The following is a 15,084-nucleotide window of genomic DNA, read 5'->3' as shown; positions in this document are numbered from 1 at the left end:
CTTCAGTCCTCAAGGAATTGGGGTGTGTAGTCCTGGTGTAAATGTGTTCACCAGCCTGAAAACTCTCTGAACCCCTTAGTATTGGGATTTATGGAGGTTTCCTCATATAGGCATGAGCAATTATTAATTCCATTTCCAGTTCTTCTCTCTGGAGGATGTGGGGATGGAACTGAAAATTCCCAGCTTCTAATTATGCCTTGGTTTTTCTGGTGACCAGCCCCCATCCAGGAGCCATCAAGAGTCCACCCATAGTCACCTCAACATAAAAAAAATTCTTTTAGTGCTCTTATCACTTCGGAATTTACAAGAGTTTTAGGATAGAGTAAAAAACAAATATTCCAAATATTAGAACAGGAGATATTCCTAGTGTTATCACTTAGGAAATTATAAGCGTTTTAGGAGGTCTGTCCTAGGAGCTGGGGGTAGAGTCAAATATATTTTTTTTGTTATCTTACACATAATTTTAAGCTATTCAATCTGAGTGTTACAGCTTATCTTTGTGAATTTCAGTTCTATCATGCAATGTATTAACTACTCTTCTTAGTTCATCTCATCTTTAGACTTTGTAGACATGCCACCTATCTTCATCTAATTCATAGTGACAGACTTTTTCTTAAAGGTCAAGATAGTATATATTTTAGGTTTGTGGGCCACACAGTTTCTGTCGCAACTCAACTCTGTCATTATAGTGCAAAAACTGCCGTAGACAAATACGTGTGTATAGGTATTTTCCAATAAAACTTTTTTCTAGTGTTTTTTTTTTGTGTGTGTGTGTGTTAAAATACACAACATAAAATTTATCATCTTAATCATTAAATATATACCTTAGTGGTATTAAGTAGATTTGTATTCAGCAGCCATCAGCACAATCTGTTTCCAGAACTCTTCACATCTTGCAAATTTGAAACTGTTTATCAATTAAACAGTAACTTTTTATTCCCCCTCCTATCAACCTGGCAACTACAATTCTACTTTCTGCCTCTATGAATTTGACTACTCTAGGTATTTCATATAAGTGGAATCATGCAGTATTTGTGTTTTCTGACTGACTTATTTAACTTAGGAGAATGACCTCAAGTTTTAACCATGTTTTTATAATTTCCTTCCTTTTTAAGGCTGAAGAATATTCCATTGTATGTATATTGCCACACTTTGCTTATCTATTCAACCACTGATAGAAAATAAAACTTTCAAATTTTAGCTATTGTGAGTAATGCTCTTATGAATGTGAGTGTAGAAATATTTCTTTGAGAACCTACTTTCAACTTTGGTGGATATATACTCAAAAATGGAATTTGCTGGAAACAATGATTCTATTATTAATTTTTGAGGAACTATTCATGTACCATTTTACATTCTTACCAACAGTGTACAGTGGTTTCAATTTCTCCACTTCATTGCCAACTCTTGTTTTCTCTCTGTGTGTTTATCTTTTATTTTTTTATTTTATTGATTTTTTACAGAGAGGAAGAGAGAGGGATAGAGAGTTAGAAACATCGATGAGAATCATCGATCAGCTGCCTCTTGCACACCCCCTACTGGGGACATGCCTGCAACCAAGGTACATGCCCTTGACTGGAATCGAACCCGAGACCTTTCAGTCCGCAGGCTGACGCTCTATCCACGGAACCAAACCGAGATTTCGGCTGTGTGTTTATCTTACATCATAATGGGTGTGAGGTGGTATCACATGTAGTTTTGATTTACATTTCTCTAATGACTAGTGTTGCTGGCCATCGTTTCAGGTGATTTTTGGCTATTTGTATATTTATTTTGGAGAAATGTCTATTCAAGTTCTCTGCCCATTTTTTAATTGGGTTATTCACTTTCTTATTGTTGAGTGTAGGAGTTCTCTATGTGCCCTGGATATTAATCCCTTGCCATATCTATGATTTGCAAATATTTTATCTAACAGTATGAGTTGCCTTTTTACAATCTCAGTCTCTCCCTCAGACTTCAACCAGCCCTTTGGCTACTGCGCCACCAGAAACCAGCTTTTGCCTTTTTACTTTGTTGATATTGTCATCTGATGCACATTTAAAAAATTTTAAATGAAATCCAATTTGACTATTTTTTTTCTTTTGTTTCCTGTTCTTTTGGTGTCATATCCAAGAAATCATTGCCAAATTTGATATCATGAAGATTTACCCCTTTGTTTTCTTCTAGGCTTTTTACAGTTTTAGGTTTTATATTTATGTCACAGATAATTTTGAGTTAATTTTTGTATATTGTAAAGGTCCAGCTTCATTCATTTGCATGTGATATCTTGTTTACCTAGCATTATTTGTTGGGAAGACTGTCTTTTCCCATGGATGGTCTCAATATTTTTGTCGAAAATCATTTCACCATATATGCCAAGAGTTTATATATGGGTTCTCTATTTCATTGCTTTGTATGTCTATTTGTCTCTGTATCACATTGTCTTTGTTACTGTACCTTTCTAGTAAGTTTTGAAATCAGATAGTGTGAGCTTTGTTCTTTTTCAGAATAATTTTGGCTATTCAAAGTCCCTTGAAATTCCATATAAATTTTAGGATGAATTTTTCTATTTCTGCAAAAAAAATGAAACATTGGAATTTTGATAGGGATTGCATGAAATCCCTAGATCACTTTGGGTAGTATTGATATTTTAACAATTTTAAGTCTTCCAGTCCTTGAGACTGGAACAGAATGTCTGCATTTATTTATATCTTCTTTAATTTTGTTTATAAATGTCTTACAGTTTTCATTGTATAAGTCTTTCACCTCTTTGGTTAAATTAATTCCTAAGTATTCTTTTGATGCTATTATAAATGGAATTGTTTTCTTTATTTTCTGTTCAGATTGTTAATTTATAGCAATGCAACTGTTTGTTTTTTTAATGCAAGTAATTTTTGCATGTAGATTTTTGTATCCTGCTACTTTGCCCAATTCATTTATTAATTTTAATATTTTGTGTGAAATCTATCTATCTATCTATCTATCTATCTATCTATCTTATACTAGAGGCCCAGTGCACAAAGTTCATGCACGGGAGTGTGTGTCCCTCAGCCCAACCTGCATCCTCTCCAATCTGGGACCCCTCGAGGGATATCCGACTGCCCATTTAGGGCCTAAACAAGCAGTCGGACATCCCTCTCACAATCTGGGACTGCTGGCTCCCAACAGCTTGCCTGCCATCCTTCCCACTCCCTTGCCAGCCTGATTGATGCTTAACTGCTCCCTTGCCAGCCTAACTGCCCTCGACTGCAGGCCTGGTCACCCCTAATTGCCCTCCCTTCCAGGCTTGATTGCCCCAACTGCCCTCCCTTGTAGGCCTGGTCTTTCCAACCTGCCCTCTCCTGCTGGCCATCTTGTGGTGGAAATCTTGTTTCCACATTGGGTCAGCCATCTTTGACCACATGGGGGCAGCCATCTTGTGTGTTGGAGTGATAGTCAATTTGCATATTACTCTTTTATTAGATAGGATAGAGGCCTGGTATACTGGTGGGGGCTGGCTGGTTTGCCCTGAAGGGTCTCCTGGATCAGGGTGGGGGTTCCCTTGGGGCATGGGGCAGCCTGGGCAAGGGACCTGTGGTAGTTTGCAGGCTGTCCATGCCTCCTGATGACCCAAGCAGAGTCCCTGATATCTGGGATTTAATTATCTTCTATAATTGAAACTTTGTATCCTTGAGTGGAGGCCAGGGGCAGGCGGGAAGCTTGGCTTCTTCCATCACCAGTGGCAACCCAAGCCTCCTGCTTGCTCCAGCTCCATGGCTGACACCATATTTGTTGGGTTAATTTGCATACTCACTCCTGATGGATGGTGGGTGTGGCTTGTGGGCATAGCTGAGGTACGGTCAATTTGCATGTTTCTCTTTTATTAGATAGGATAAGTGTTTTCTATATATATAATCTATATATATAAAAGCCTAAGTGACCATTTGACCAGTCACTATGATGCACACTGACTACCAGGGGCTGATGCTCAACAAAGGAGTTGCCCCTGCCTCCTGGTGGTCATTGTGCTCCCACAGTGGGAGCACTATTCAGTTGACTGATAGGCACCAGCCACTGGGCTCATGACTGGCAAGCTCCGCTGTGGTAGTGCAAACCTCTCCCGTGGAGACTCCTCCTGCATGCTCCTTCCCCATTGGGACCAGCATCACCACTGACTGGTATTGCCCTAGGACGTGCATATGGAGACGACAGTAGAGTGGCAGCGAGCCTACTGAACAGCAACGGTGGCTGGCTCAGTGGGGCCAAGATGATTGGGAGCAGTGCCATGCCAGGCCCAGGCTCAGGCTTGGGTTCCTCCCTGGCTGTCTGCCACTTCTTTCTTAAATAAAAAAGTGAAGTACTGAAGTGTTGTTTGATTCAGCTGAGTTCTAATGTCCCACAGGGGCTTTTTGATGACCCCCTCTCTATTGTTCTGTCTGCCAAGTCTCAGTTTTCTGTTAGGTAGACACCACAGTGTTGTGGTTCCCAGCAATCCACCGCTCTTCTGTGTCTGTCTCCTCAACCTTGGTTTCAGGCAGGCAGGAACAATCTTCCAGCTTTGTTTGTCTTCCTGCTTTCAGTGGTATTTTCACAAGCATCTATATCTGACACGGGCATTAGGTGGGAATGTTGCTGTATTAGGTTCCAGGACCAAATGACCCCTCAACCCAGTCCTCGATGGATCTCTGGGGGTATTCAGAATCCTTGTTTCCCTGCAGAGCTCCAGGCTGGGTCCAGTTGCACTGCTAGGAAGGGCTGGCTCTGTAGGAGAAAAATGGCTGTTTAGGGTTGGAGAGACCGGGTTGTTCCAGGGCTGGATTCCTGGTCACTTCTCTCTGTTTTGTTCCTCAGCTCCCACAAAACCACCTACACCTACACCACTGCGGTGGGCTGTTTCTCTGTTTTCCATGTCCATCACGGAAAATATCAGGTTCCTGAGTGGAGGAGCTGAGGATTAAGAAGTTAGAGAAAGAAAGAGACATGGAGGCAGAAATAGATTCATCAAGCTGGGTGCTAGGTGGGCACCATCTCTCTGATGGAGAGGCAGCAAAGGCAACCCCCCAAGCCACGCAGGTTTATTTATAGGGTCAAAGGAGCTTATTTGTATTCTTAACTAGGCTCTAGCATTACTGGATTTACATATCTAGACCTGCCTCTGCTGACACCTGGACAAAGGTACCCTGCCAGTGCCTGGGGCTCAGCTAACAATTTAAAGACTGTCCATGTGCCTTCTCAGGCGGCCCTCTACACACCACAGCCAGAGGTAAATGTTTGTAATTGAAGTATCCTATGTCTGGGTTTAGCGAGTAAAAGCAAGAAAAATATAAAGACAGAACAACTGTGCTGCTGCACGTTTCTCTCTCCCTGGCACTGAGCTGCAATGCAGAAATTCAGGCTGCCTTTCTGGGTGCAGCCTCCCACAGCTATGGACTTAGATCTAGAGTCCCCAGCCACCAGCAGCCCTTATGGACCCCCTTCCACAGTCAAGTGTTATGCATGTCCCCAAGATATGCCAACTTTGGGCAGCACAGTTTCCTTCTGACCCTTTAGTCCCAGTGGTCACATGTCTCTCTCTCCAGCCCACATCCCTGACCCTACAATTTTCCAGGCATCCTCTGTCCTTTCCAGCCATGGATTGTCTCACCAGCTATATTTAATTTGCCAATTCCATGTGGATGTTATTTGATTTATTTGTTTCTTCTATCTGCTTCTATCTGTGAGAAGGCACAGGGCATGTCTACCTATTCAGATCCCATTTTGTCTCCCCCTGAACTAACTTTTTAGGAGCCTGTGGCCAGGGAGGCTGGAGTCTCAGTGTTCATGGGTTCACAGCCAAGGCAACAGGTTCCTGGCCAGGGTGGCTGTACCAGTTGGTGTCCGCGGGCTCTTGGGTGGAGGTGAGGCTGGGCTCCCAGTCACAGCCATTCCCCCTTTCAAGATGGCACAGCCTCTGTGGCAGAGTTGGCTTCTCCAGGAGAGATTACAGTGGTATCAGAGACTGCCCAGCTCAGGGAGCTGGGTCTGTCAGCTCTCGCCCTACCCCCTCTCCCCCCCCCCCCCCGGTCAGTCCTGCTGAATATAATTGTCCCTCACTCACACACATGCCCCACACATCCACACAGTCCCCTTTGGCTCCTTCACACTCTCTCACTCACTGCCATCCTGTCCATAGCCATCTTGGATTCCTCCAGGCAGATCTACCACAGCTTTTTTAGTACTCCTCTACTGATGGGCATTTGGGCTGTTTCCAGATCTTAGCTATTTTAAATTGGTATATGAACATAGGGGTGCATACATTCTTTCTTATTGGTGCTTCAGGTTTCTTAGGATATATTTTCAGAAATGGGATCACTGGTGAAATAGCAGTTCCATATTTAATATTTTGAGGAAACTATAATGTTTTTCATAATGGCAGTATTAGTCTGCATGCCCACCACTGGGGTACTAAGGTGCCCTTTTCTCCACATTGTTGCCAGCACTTTTCATTTGTTCATTTGTTGATGGTAGCGATTCTGATAGTTGTGAGGTGATACCTCAGTGTCATTTAATTTGCATCTCTGATGATCAATGACTTTGAGCATTTTTTCATATGTACCTTGGCCATCTGTATGTCCACTTTGGAGAAGTGTCTATTAGTCCTTTGCCCATTTTTAAATTTGATTGATTGTCTTCCTTTTATTAAGTTGTATGAGTTTCTGATATATTTTAAATATTAACCCTTCATTAGATGTATCATTGCCAAATATTTTCTCCCATAAATTGGGCTCTCCTTTTGTTTTGTTGATGGTTCCTTTTGCTATTCAAAACTTTTTATCTTGATGTAGTTCCATTTGTTCATTTTCTCCTTAGTTTCCATTGTCCTAGGAGCTGAATTAGTAAAGATATTGCTATGACATATGTCTGATATTTTGCTGCCTATGGATTCCTCTAAGATTTTTATGGTTTCCTATCTTACATTTAAGTCCTTTATCCATTTTAAGTTTATTTTTGTGTATGGTGTAAGTTAGTGGTCTAGTTTCATTTTTTTTGCATATATTTATCCAATTTTCCCAATACCATTTATTGAAGAGACTGTCTTGACTCCATTGTATATTCTTGCCTCTTTTGTCAAATATTAATTGAGGATAATGGTTTGGGTTGATTTCTGGGGTCTCTGTACTGTTCCATTGATCTATATACCTGTTCTTGTATCAGTACCACGCTGTTTTGGTTACAATATGTTTGTAGTGTAACTTGATATCTGGCTTTGTGATTCCTTCAACTTTGTTCTTCTTTCACAAGATTGCTGTGGCTATTCAGGGTCTTCTTTGATTCCATATAAATTTTTGGAGTATTTTTTTTTTTTTAGATCTATGAAATATGCTGTTGGTATTTTAATAGGGATTGCATTGAATCTGTAGATTGCCTAGGTTAGTATGGACATTTTAGTGATCTTGATTCTACCAATCCATGATCATGGTATATTCTTTATCTTGTTTATATCTTCTTCTATCATTGTTTTCAATGTCCTGTAGTTTTCCAAGTTTAGTTCTTTTACCTCATTGGTTAAGTTTATTCCTAAATATCTTAATTTTTGTTTGCAGTGGTAAATGAGATTGCTTTTTTAGTTTATCTTTCTGATAATTCATTATTGGTATATAAAAAAAGCCATCAATTTTGGGGTGTTGATTATATATCCTACTACATTGCCAAATTCATTTGTTAAATCTAGTAGTTTTTTTGGTGGAATCTTTAGGGTTTTCTATGTACAATATCATGTCATATGCAAAGAATGAGAGTTTTACTTCCTCCTTTTTAATTTGGATGCCTTTTATTTCTTCTTCTTGTGTGAATGCTGTGGCTAGGACTTCCAGTACTGTATTGAATAACAGTGGTGAAAGTAGAAGCAGACATCCCTGCTTTGTTTCTGTCTTAGGGGAAATGGTTTTAGTTTTTGCTCATTTCCTATGATGTTCCCTGTAGATTTGTCATTTATGGCCTTTATCATGTTGAGATAATGCTCTCTATATTCCCACTTTGCTGAAAGTTTTTATCAAAATGGGTGTTGGATTTGGTTGATTATTTTTCATGCATCTATTGATGTGATCATGTGATGTTTGTCTTTCATTTTCTTTATGTGATGTATCACATTTATTGATTTGTGAATACTGTGCTAGCCTTGCCTAAGTGGAATAAATCCCACTTGGTATGGTGTGTGATCTTTTTAATATATTGCTGGATCTGCTTTGCTAATATTTTATTGAGGATTTTAGCCTCTATGTTCATTAGAGATATTGGACTGTAATTCTCTTTCTTTGTAGTGTCTTCATCTGGTTTTGGAATTAGGGTTATGTTGGCCTCATAAAAAGAGCTTGGACGTATACCTCCCTCTTGGAATTTTTTTTGGAATAATTTGAGGAGTATAGGGGCTAGTTCTTTGAATCTTTGGTGAAACACCCCTGTGAAACCATTGGGACCTGGGTTTTGTTTGCTGGGAGTTTTTCATTACTGCTTCTATTTCCTCAGTTGTTGTTGGCCTATTCAGGTTTTCTGATTCTTCCTTATTCAGTTTTGGGAGATAGTATTTTTCTAGGAATTTGTCCATTTCGTCCATATTGTCCAAGTTGTTGGCATGTAGTTTTTCATAGTATTTTCTTATAATCCTTAGTATTTCTGTGCTGTTGGTGGTTACTTGTCCACTTTTGTTTCTGATTTTATTTATTTGGCTTCACACACATATATATTGATTTCAGAGGATGGGAGACAGAGAGAGAATATAGAAATTTCAATGATGAGAAGGAATAAGTCATAGGCTACCTCTTGCACACTTCTGATGGGGATCGAGCCTACAATGCTGGCATGTGCCTTTCACCAGAATCGAATCTGGGACCCTTCAGCCCACGGGCTGATGCTCTCTATCCATGGAGCCAAACCAGATAGGAGCTCTCTCTCTCTCTCTCTCTCTCTCTCTCTCTCTCTCTCTCTCTCTCTCTCTCTCTCTCGTCTGATACATCAGTGGTTTTTGTCCTTTCAAAGAACCAGCTCTTGGTTTCATTGATTTTATTTTGTATTTTTTTTTTTTTAGATTCTGCCATTTATATCTGCTCTAATCTTTATTAGTTCCTTCCTTCTATTTACTCTAGGCTTTTCTGTTGTTCTGTTTCTAGTTCTTTAAGTTGTAGGGTTAAATAATTTATTATTAGTTTTCTTATTTTTTGAGGTAGACTTATAGACCTTTACTCTCTCATGAATGTTTTCTCTGTGTCCCAGAGATTTGGGATTGTTGGGTGTTCATTTTCTTTTTTTCCCAGGAAGTATTTGATTTGTTTCTTGTTCTCATTGGTAACCAGTCATCCTATCTAATAAAAGAGTAATATCCAAATTGACTGTACCTCCACCACACCTACCAGCCATCAGGTGCTAGTATGCAAATTAACCCAATCAAGATGGTTGCATCCACAGAACAAACAGGATCTTCGGTTTCTCTAGCAATGGAGGAAGCCAAGCTTCCTGCTCATCCTGGCCAGCCCTGGCCTCCACTCAAGCCTACAAAGTTTCAATTATAGAAGATAAATAAATCCCAGATACCAGGGCCTCCACTTGGGTCACTGGGGCATGGCCAGCCTACAAACCAACACAGGCCCCTCACCCAGGCCACCCAATGCCCCATGGGAACCCCCAACCTGATCTAGGATATCCTTCAGGGCAAACCACCTGGCCCCTACCCGTGCAGCAAGCCTCTATCCTATCTAATAAAAGAGTAATATGCAAATTGACTATCACTCCAACACACAAGATTGCTGCTCCCATATGGTCAAAGATGGCTGCCCCATGTGGACAAAAGATGTCCGCCACAAGATGGCCAGCAGGGGAGGGCAGTTGGGAGGGATCAGGCTTGCAGGCGAGGGCAGTTGTAGGCAATCATGCTTGCAGAGGAGGGCAGTTGGGGGCAATCAAACCTGCAGGGGAGGGAAGTTAGGAGTGACCTGGCCATCTGAGTAGGGAAGTTGGGGGATACTGGGCCTGCAGGGCAGGGCAGTTTGGGGGAACCCAGGCCTGCAGGGGAGAGCAATTGGGGGGGAACAGGCCTGCAGGAGAAGACAGTTAGGAGCAATCAGGCTGGCAGGGGAGCAGTTAGGCATCAATCAGGCTGGCAGGGCAGTGGTTAGGGGGTGATCAGGCTGGCAGGCAGAAGCGGTTAGGGGCAATCAGGAAGGCATGCAGGTGAGCAGTCGGGAGCCAGCAGTCCTAGATTGTGAGAGGGATGTCCAACTGCCCATGTAGGCACGATCCCGGTAGGCAGTCGGACATCCCTTGAGGGGTCCCAGATTGGAGAGGTTGCAGGCTGGGCTGAGAGACACCCTTCTCCCCCATGCACAAATTTCGTGCACCAGGCCTCTAGTTGTTTAATAACACACTATTTAGCCTCCATGTGTTTGAATGTTTTGGGGTATTTTTATTGTAGTTGATTTCTAATTTCATTCCACTGTGATCTGAGATGATCCTTGAAATGATTTGAATCTTCTTAAAATTTTAGAGACTTGTTTTTGTGTCCTAACATGTGATCTATCTTTGGGAATGATCCATGTGGACTTGAGAATGTTTATTTCACAGCTTTGGGGTGAAATGTTCTATAAATTTAATTCAATACATCTATCCAGAGTGCATCATAGCAACTGGTCGAATGGTCGAACAGCCGAAGGGGCTATTAGCATATTAGCCTTTAGATAGATAGATAGATAGATAGATAACATTCAGCACTGTAAAAGTTTAAAGGTGTATAGCATAATGACTTGAGAAGGTGGTCCAAAAGTACAAACTGCCATTTACAAGATAAATACTAGAGAAGTACTGTTTAACATGGTGACTATAAATATGGTGTATTTGAAAGTTGCTAAGAGAATAAATTCTAAACATTATCATCACAAGTGACTGGTAAATTTCTAATGTCAGTTCATGTATCTTCACTGGATCATATGACCCAGTTTTTATAAATTAGTATCATTTCTGGAAAAAAGTGTAAATAAAATATTAGGAGAGAGATGACTACCTGACTATAGGTGTTCACGAAAATAAAATATTTGTGGTTTAATAAACAGAAATTGAATTAAATGTTTGTTTTGTTTAACAAATAGGCTTATTTAATTATTTAGTGATATTACTTAAGCTCAGATATAGTTTTATCTTCACCTTTGCTCATACCCAAATAAACTTTGGTCCCATTGTTTAAAAAAACAAAACAAACACATTTATTCTATTCACACCACTTATGACTTTGTTTCATTTAACAGAGAATTTGTTGGATTTCATTTCCTGAAGATTATCTGTGAACATTTTAAGTCATCAGAAAATATTGGAAAAGCTTTATTGCTCCACATTGACATACTTTTACAAAGGAAGGAAGATCTGCTTGCCAAGGAAAAGATTGAAGAAATCATTGTAGGTCAGTAGGATTTCTACAGATGTTTTAGAAAGGTGTTAACATGCATGTATTCGAAGGTAGATGTCAGAACAGTAGTGAAATACTCAGGTCAACATACCAGTATTTTTCCTTTTTCTCATTCCTTTTTTACCCTCTCATAACCTATAGCTGTAATACCTCACTTATCCAGATTTTACTTGTTTGGCAAGTTAGAATGAGGAACTAAGCAAAAATAACAAAATAGCAACAAAAACAGATAAACCTCTGAGCTTAAAACTCATGACATATGTGCAGTAGAAAATTGTGATGTTGGAAGCCTAATTTCTTGTTTTCAGTTTGATCTCAAATTAGTTGTATGCCTTTGAGAAAATCAATAGTATCTCTGGATCTTGTTTTTTCCCAACTATGAAATGAAAATTGTGGACTATAATTCCTAGTTGTTAACTTCTATTTAGTCAGTAACATCTTTTTGTGATGCTATCTTATATGAACCCTGTCCCTAGAGTTACTTTAGTTAAAGCAGAGATGTAGAGCCAAATCTTAGCATTCTCTTAACCCCCACCTGTCTGTAGACTCTTATATCCTGAAGAACACAAATAGTATGATCCCTTTCTTAGAAAATTCTCACCCCAATCTCTTCTTCCAACTCTAGATATATAGAGAGATATAGTTACTAAATGTTAACATTGAAATTTATTCTGAGTAATGGCATTTTAGATAATTTCTTTATATTTTACTAAATTGCTTGAGTTTTATAAGCATTTATCATGTTTTTATAAAAACATAGTTATTGATATATTGATATTTTTTAAATGTAGTTTATTGATTTTTAGAGCAAGAGGAAGGGAGAAGAGAGATACATCCATGTGAAAATATAACATCAATCAAATGCCTCTTACATGCATCCTACTGGGTACCGAGCCTGCAACCCAGGCATGTACCTTGACTATGAATCAAACCAGCAACCTTTTGGTATATGGATGTTGCCCAACCAACTGAGTTATATTGGCCAGGGCTAGTTATTGATAATTTTTTTAAAAGGAAATCTTTCGAGCAGCAGTCACCAACCTTTTGGACCTCACGGACCACCAGTGGTCCATGGACCACCTGTTGGTGACTGCTGGACTAGATAATCTCTAAGAGCCTATTGAACTCTAGATTCTATAAAACATATTTTACTGATGGCACCCTCCTCCAGACCCTTACTAAGAATCTAGTTATTTTTAGACTCAATTTTAATTTTTAATTGATATTTTAGATAGAGAGAGAGATAGAAACACCAATGAGAGAGAAACATCAACTTCGATTGGCTGCCTCCTGCATGCTCTTCACTGGGGATCAAGCCCACAAACCGGGCATGTGCCCTGACTGGGAAACAAACTACTAACCTTTCAGTGCAAGGGATGATGCCCAACGAGCTGAGCCACACCAGCCAGGGCCAACCCTTAACATTTTAATAGTAACATATTAAAAAGAGTGAAAGGGTGCTACCTGGTTTGGTTCAATGGATAGAGCATTGGCCTGTGGACTGAAGAGTCCCAGATTCAATGCCTAGTTGTGGGCTCGATCCTCAGTGTCAGGTGTGCAGAAGACAGCCAATCAAAGATTCTTTCTCATCATTGATGTTTCTAGCTCTCCCTCTCCCTTTTATCTTTGAAATCAATAAAAAATATATTTTTATAAAAGAGTGAAAGGGCCTGGCCAATGTGGCTCAGTGGTTGGGCACTGACCCGGAAACCAATAGGTCACTAATTTGATTCCTGGTCAGGGCACATGCTGAGGTTGTGGGCTTTATTCCTACTAGGAGGTATACAGAAGGCAGCTAATGGATGATGTTTCTTTCTCGATGTTTTTATCTCTATCCCTCTCCCTTCCTCTCTAAAAATCAATAAGATGTTAAAAAAATATTTTAAAAAATATTTAAGGGTCTATAGAGAAATATATGGCTAACCTGACCATAAGATAGGGGGAAAAAAACCTCTACAAATTTATAAAACATTTCAAACATTAAAATGTATATAATAATCTGAACTATATTCTATAGTAATATCCAAAAGCATCACTTTGATATAATAATAGTATAACAAAATACGGTACTTGTTATTGTTGACTTTGAATGGTCAAGAAATAATTAAAATGTGCTTCAGAAAACTAGAAATTATGTTTAGAAAATTTTAGAAAAAATAATGAAATTACTTAGACTTTTTAAAACAAAAAATGTTTTATTTTTAATAAAAGTAAACTGTCAGTCAACTGGAAAACTTGGTTATCCAGAATAATTAATTTTCCTAAGATTACATTCAGGGAATCTTAGTTTAATTGTGCTATCAGATTATACACTTTTAGTCCCTAAGTATTATAACATTTTACTCTTATGTGGGTATTTTTTTTTATTTTTTAATTAATTTATTTTTTTTAAATCAATCTTTATTGTTCATATTATTACAATTGTTCATATTATTGTTCATATTATTACGGGGCCCTTGGGGGCCCCGTCGCCCGGTTCCTTGCTGGCGCCTGGCTGGCCGGTGTCCGGCAGGGGCTCCTGGTCGCGTTCCTCCAGTCTGGAGCTCTTTTTCTCCTTCCCACTAGGGCAATCCAGCATCAGAGTCAACATTCTGTCCTCTGTGCGCAATGTGCGTGCGACTCCGGGGGCCCTGCTTTTCGCCACTCCCCTGGGATTCCGCCTCACAGCCCCATCTCCCCTTGCCCGAGCCTGGGTCCCCAGGGTCTGGCCCAGAACTGGGGCTCAGCGCTGCCGGTTCGGGGGTTCAGGCCAGGGTGGGGGTTTTATTTCCTTCCTGCTAGGGAACGCCAGTCAGGCACCCTGCCTTCTCCTCCTCTCCGGCTGCGACCTCTCCGCGTGCGCGTGTGGGCGCGCAGCATGTCTCCGTACCTTAGGCTTTTTTCAGCTCCTCTTATTTTCTTTCTGGTTTTCTCTTTCCTTCTTGTTGTAGAATTTTCAGTCAGTCGACTACCTGTAGCTCTGGGCAATGTCCACTCTACATTTTAGTTGTATTCCATTGAAATTGTTGTGTGCTGCTGCGGTTAGGTGTCTACCTGAGTAGCCATCTTGGATCCTCCATTATGTGGGTATTTTTTTAAATTTAATAAATCTTTATTGTTCAGATTATTACAGTTGTTTCTCCTTTTCCACCCCATAGCTTCCCTCCACCAGGTTCCCACCCACCCTCTACCCTTACCTCCCCCACACTGTCCTCATCCATAGGTGTACGATTTTTGTCCAGTCTCTTCCTGCACCTTTCATACCCTTTTCCCCCTACGAATTATCAGTCCACTCCCTTTCTATGCCCCTGATTCTATTATATTCACCAGTTTATTCTGTTTCTCAGTTTTTAATTCACTTGATTTTTAGGTTCACTTGTTAATAGATATATATTTTTGTTTTTGTTTTTTTGTTGTTGTTGTTTTAGTGTATTTTTTCTTTTTTTTCCCTCATTTTTTTAATTAAGGTATTATATATGTATATACCTTACCATGTTTTTGTTTTTTTACTAATAAATTTTTATTGTTCAGATTATTACAGGTTTTCCTCTTCCCCCCCAGCTCCTCTCCACCTGATCCCCCCCCATGCCCTTACTATTTGTTGTTCATCATTTTTATCTTTACTTTTTTCTTCCTCTTCTTCTTAAAGAATACCTTTCAGCATTTCATATAATATTGGTTTGGTGGTAATGAACTCCTTTAGCCTTTTCTTATATGTG

General features: G+C 39.9%; 1 protein-coding gene across 1 annotated transcript in view; it reads left to right on the top strand.

Annotated features, from left to right (window-relative positions):
• TEX11 (testis expressed 11) overlaps positions 1-15,084 on the top strand; it is a gene marked incomplete at its 5' end in the record, with an annotated part of 308,295 nt that overhangs the window by 148,822 nt on the left and 144,389 nt on the right. The window contains one exon of the mRNA XM_084869541.1: positions 11,229-11,380. Coding sequence (XP_084725667.1) covers positions 11,229-11,380 — 152 coding nt within the window. The remainder of the gene's footprint in view (positions 1-11,228; positions 11,381-15,084) is intronic.

The sequence above is a fragment of the Pipistrellus hanaki genome, assembly GCF_964339955.1.
Source record: "Pipistrellus hanaki genome assembly, chromosome: X".
Taxonomy (NCBI): Eukaryota; Metazoa; Chordata; class Mammalia; order Chiroptera; family Vespertilionidae; genus Pipistrellus; species Pipistrellus hanaki.
Note: the sequence above shows the minus strand (reverse complement) of the source record. Positions and strands in the feature narration are given on the sequence as shown.